We start from the raw sequence: 4,857 nt of genomic DNA, 5'->3' as shown, positions 1-4,857 counted from the left end.
GACTTGAGGTTAGTGTCTTATCGGTCCTTCACCCCCTCCTCACTGATGAAAAAGTCAGATGGAATGTGACGTTCACACTGCAGTCACTTTGAAAACATCAGATATATATCCAATTTAAAACCACATACTGAAACGGCCTGGGTCGGATTTGAAAAAATCGGATTTGTCTCGTTCAGACTGTCATAAAAAAAAATCGGATATGAGTCAGATGGGTCAAAAAAAATCGGATTTGGGTCAGATTTGCCTGCAGTGTGAACATAGCCTTTGGTTTTATATTTTTGCTGTGGTTCTAAGCATTTCTGTTAATTAAAATGAATAAATCCACTCACTACATCTGCAGAACCGTGTACGTGTCGTGATCACTGCAGGCTTACCTTTGGGTAATGATAGTCCAGGCTGGTGGGATATGGCGTGCCAGTGAAAAACGGCACTTCCATTTTTGGCACCAGCGTGTCGTTGATGGTCATGTAGGCCAAGCGCAGCCCGTCCGGAGACCACCAGTGGGCCACCGGGGTCTGCAGCATCTCCTCTGGTAAAACAAGAAAACACATACCCGACATCTTTAATCAGACCAGGAATAAAGTCAAATTTAATAAAAATGTAACTTCTCCTCTCTTTTATTATTTTAATTCTTTTTACTTTTTACTTGGTTTTTGCCATTTCTTTATATAACCACATTCTCTGACACAGGACCTCATGATTCACAATTGAGACGATCACAAAATAACTTCACACACTGAGACAAATTACATACAAGAGCACTACATTTGACATTTTATTGTAATATTTGTTGCATCAGCCCATCTCATATTCATTTATTCAAATCCAGACTCACATGTCATCCTTTTTACAAAGATATTCACTTTCAGTTGTAAAGCTGCTCTCATTTGTTGCTTTATGACTTGTTTCAATCTTTGCGCTCACTCAGCTCTGTTGGGGGTTCTGTTTGCTTCCAGTTGACGGTTATCATTTTCTTTGCTGTTAATAAAGCATCATTAAAATGTACTTTATTGCTGAGTTACAGTAAATATTTTTTATTTGTACTTCCAAAAAACAAACTATCAGGGAGTCTTGTGATGTATTTATTAGCAATTTTTTTTATGTATTTCTTGTTTAAAACGTGAACTAATTTCTATGGAGAGTTAAAATAAATAACTCAAACCAGCACTTCAGATTTTATCTTTAATTAAAAACGTCATAATATTCTGTGATAAAGCTAGTAGACTTTGATCATTTTACAGATATACTGTAAAATACGAGGAGTTACGTTGGAAAATAAAACGAAGCAMAGTTACTGGTGACAGCTTCCTGTTTGAGCTGAATCCAGCAGGGGGCAGAAGAGCTCTTTTTATAAAACACTTAAACACAGATTGGACTGTTGCTGCTACATGTGGAGGTCCAAACAATCACCTCCTGCCAGTAAGGAATGATGGGATCAACCTTGATGAGGACGGTGCAGGCCTGTTTGTCACCAGCCTTTAATTATTTGTGACACTGCAGTAAAAACGCAGAGTTATGGTGGTCAGAAGAAAACATCTGATGGAGCTCTCACTCTGAGGCTGAGCTGTAAATCCTCGGGTAGACAGTATTTTTTTCAAGGTTTTTTTTTTCTTTTAAATAAAAACTGGATCTGTTCTCTGAGGAGGCTCAGTTCTGTCACAATCTCAGCTGTCAGATAAAAACATACAACTTTACAAATCCACTGCAAGTGCATGTCTCTCAGGTAAATATCACAGGAACCACTTTGACTAAACCCCCATAAAGGTATCACTGGAAGCACATCTACACTGTAAAAAACAGTCAGTTTAACAAAGTCTTACAATCTTACATCCAGTCAAAAAGTRTATTTCATCTTGTTTTGAGACTGATACTAAAAAAATGTTAGATTATTAGTCTTAGTTTTACCAAGTGCAGTTGTCTCACTTCRTTGGCCGATTATTTTACTTCATTTGAGAATATTCAGACTAAAATCCAGTATTTTTATTCTTATTTGGCTAAGTTTTGCAGTGCACAGCTAATGTGGAGCCTAAAACCTAAAAACACACTTTCTCGCTCAAGCGTTTAGCTAACCTTTTCACCATTACTGCCAGCCTACCTCCATTGTGAATGCTTCGCCAGTCTGTGTTTTCTTTATTATTGAACTTATGCCATATTTTTCTCTCCCGCATTCATTATGTTTTTGTGTATTACTGCACATTTTGAGCTGCATTGACCTTGTGTTTGATTTACAATTTTAGAAATTAATTTCTTGATTTGATGTTTCAATTTCGTTGCTTATGTGTAATCATGTTTTTCTGTTTCATTTTATTCTTTCCACCACTTTTATACTGTTAATGATTGTACAGCACCTCGTGAATATATTTCTGTGAAAGGTGCTTTATAAATAAAACTTTACTTACTTACTAAAACAAGGTGGTCGCCTCAGCTAACCGACCTAAGCCAACACAAAACCAGACAACTTTACAGATATTGAGCTAAATTTGTGGTAGTGGATGAGAGTCCTCCACAACACATCCGCTAAGAGCAACACATCTCACAGCATGACGAGGTCATGCATCAGATCGTTTATGAAGAGTTTTAAAGTCTGCCATGAACAGCAACAAGCAGCATTGTTTTTGTGTTTATTTGTGACTCATCACATCCAACTGATGATTAAATCAGATTTATCAATACAACATTTTTAGATTCCTGCTGTTTAATTTATATTTTGATACTTGAATCTTCCTGATTTCCCAGAGATCTGCCTAATCTTCGTCATCAGGATAACCGATCAGCATTTGGTCTGAATCCTATTTTTAGGTTATTCTAATGAGGAAATTTCGACGTCATTTAAAAGAGAAAACATCAAAGAATATTTGGATGTTAAGATGTACCAGCTGGGAAGAAATAAAACTAGTTTGCAGGAAGAATGACAGAAACTGAAGGCTTTTCTGCTCAAATTCATGTTTTTTATACTGCTCAAACAAGTGCTCAAAAAAAGATTATATTTCAAATGTTTCAGTTAAGCAACGTATGCATTTCTCTACATACCACTTTGAGATTTAATCCTCATTCGCTCATTTACATTATATTTATGTCCATTTTATTATCTTGTTTGGTACAATAATTTTCAGTTTTTGTTCTTTTCGTCTTGTTCTGATCCATTAGAAATCTTTGCACATCCTGCTTGAATCCGCAGCAGGAAGTCAGCTTCACCCTAAAACCCTAATCTAACAGCTTTTGCCAGATCTTTGCTCTCCTGGATGAAACCAGGCACACGGAAAACATGAAAACCATCCAACACCGGCTGCTTTAGCGAGACTTTATTCCCAGAAATAGTATTCTGGAAGAAAAAAAAAACATGGCGAAGCAACTTTTTTATTTTAGCTCAGAGAAATGGATTACCTCCTTCGTGTCATGTTGGGGCTCTGCCACAAAGAAATAATCCTTTTAATGAAAAAGTGATTAGAGCCGGCCCTGACACAGTTCACACTCTGGAACAAAATTCCCCCCAAAATAACTGGCAATCCTAATTGCATTTCCTTCTATTATCATCAGAACTTGATTAAATCCACTGCTAATAACTAGAACAATGCTGGAATTAGAACGATGCGAAAAGAAACACAAACTTTATTAGAACTGACTGAAGGGGAACAGCCATCCTCTGTTCATTTGTAAACACGCTCCTATCAAAGCGGGGCGTAATTACAACGTCGGTCCCACATATGCTGTAATCAGAAAAACGGCTCGCATTAAGTTACAAGTATTCCAGCTTTTTGAACATCTGCTGAGCGAGACCGCGGCGCCACACGTGTGAATTAATTACGAGAGCGGGAACACAAAGACGGGCGAAGGAAGGAGGAGCGCAGAGACGGAGCCAGCTGTGCAGCTTCAGATCAAACACACACTCACGCCTGTGTGTACCTGCACACAGGGGGGGCATGTAACGACAAAACCCAAAAGAATTTTCAAGCTTTGTTGGCCAAATGCAACGTATGCCAAGAAGAGAGCAGACTTTRGACAAACAGGTTGTTTTCACAGCTAAAGCTAACCAAGCAGAGACAGGTGCAGGTGGAGACGTTTTTGAAAATTTGCATATAAGCAAACTCTAAAAATAAGTTGTCTCAGAATGCTGTGTTCGCTTTCTATGATTTTATTTCATGTTGTTCATTTAAAAGTAACAAAATCTTGAGAAATATTGTCATGTAGTAGTTTAGTTTGATGCTAAATCATGGAATGAAAAGAAAATAATACATTTTGCGACCTTTAAACCTTCTCGGCTGGCCCGTTTCACGTGACCGGCTGGAGAAGGTAACGGCTAACGCTTAAACGGTCAAGAGTCTGGGTTTCCCATTGCTGTACATGTTGACAACAGAGCAGACAAGAAGGACTGATGATGTAGAAAGCATAAAAACTGTTAATAATAATATTAACAAGATTATTGTTAATATTTTTCAGTTTATATAATCTATCTGTTTTAAATAATGCCAGAAAAACTGTTTGTGTTATGGATTTATTAACAGAAGATAAACAGGAAAACGTCTCATTTCACAACACAAGTCAGCAGATTTGATCTTATTTAGCTCAATGTGATCTGAGCAGAACATAATGCAACAGTTTAAAATTAAAATAATCTTATAAAGTCGATGTAATCACTGTTATTTATTGAACTGGTTAGCAGATATTAGCTTGCGGAGCATATATACAGAGTGTAGCACTGTTGAATCATGTTACAATTTAACACAAACTATTAAATATTACTTTGTCCTCTGATTAATATTTACACCCACAGAGTGTAAAATAATATTATAAATTTCTCTGATTAATATTTAGACCTACAGAGTGTAAAATAATATTATAAATTTCTCTGATTAATAT

The 4,857-nt window shown here is 36.7% G+C and overlaps 1 protein-coding gene across 1 annotated transcript in view; it reads right to left on the bottom strand.

The window, feature by feature from the left end:
* Window positions 1–4,857, bottom strand: part of dpp6b (dipeptidyl-peptidase 6b) — a gene marked incomplete at its 3' end in the record, with an annotated part of 89,182 nt that overhangs the window by 12,626 nt on the left and 71,699 nt on the right. The window contains 1 exon segment of the mRNA XM_014030949.1: window positions 375–529. Within this exon segment, the coding sequence (XP_013886403.1) occupies window positions 375–529 (155 nt within the window).

This window comes from Austrofundulus limnaeus, unplaced genomic scaffold (genome assembly GCF_001266775.1).
Source record: "Austrofundulus limnaeus strain Quisiro unplaced genomic scaffold, Austrofundulus_limnaeus-1.0 Scaffold6, whole genome shotgun sequence".
Taxonomy (NCBI): domain Eukaryota; kingdom Metazoa; phylum Chordata; class Actinopteri; order Cyprinodontiformes; family Rivulidae; genus Austrofundulus; species Austrofundulus limnaeus.
Note: the sequence above shows the minus strand (reverse complement) of the source record. Positions and strands in the feature narration are given on the sequence as shown.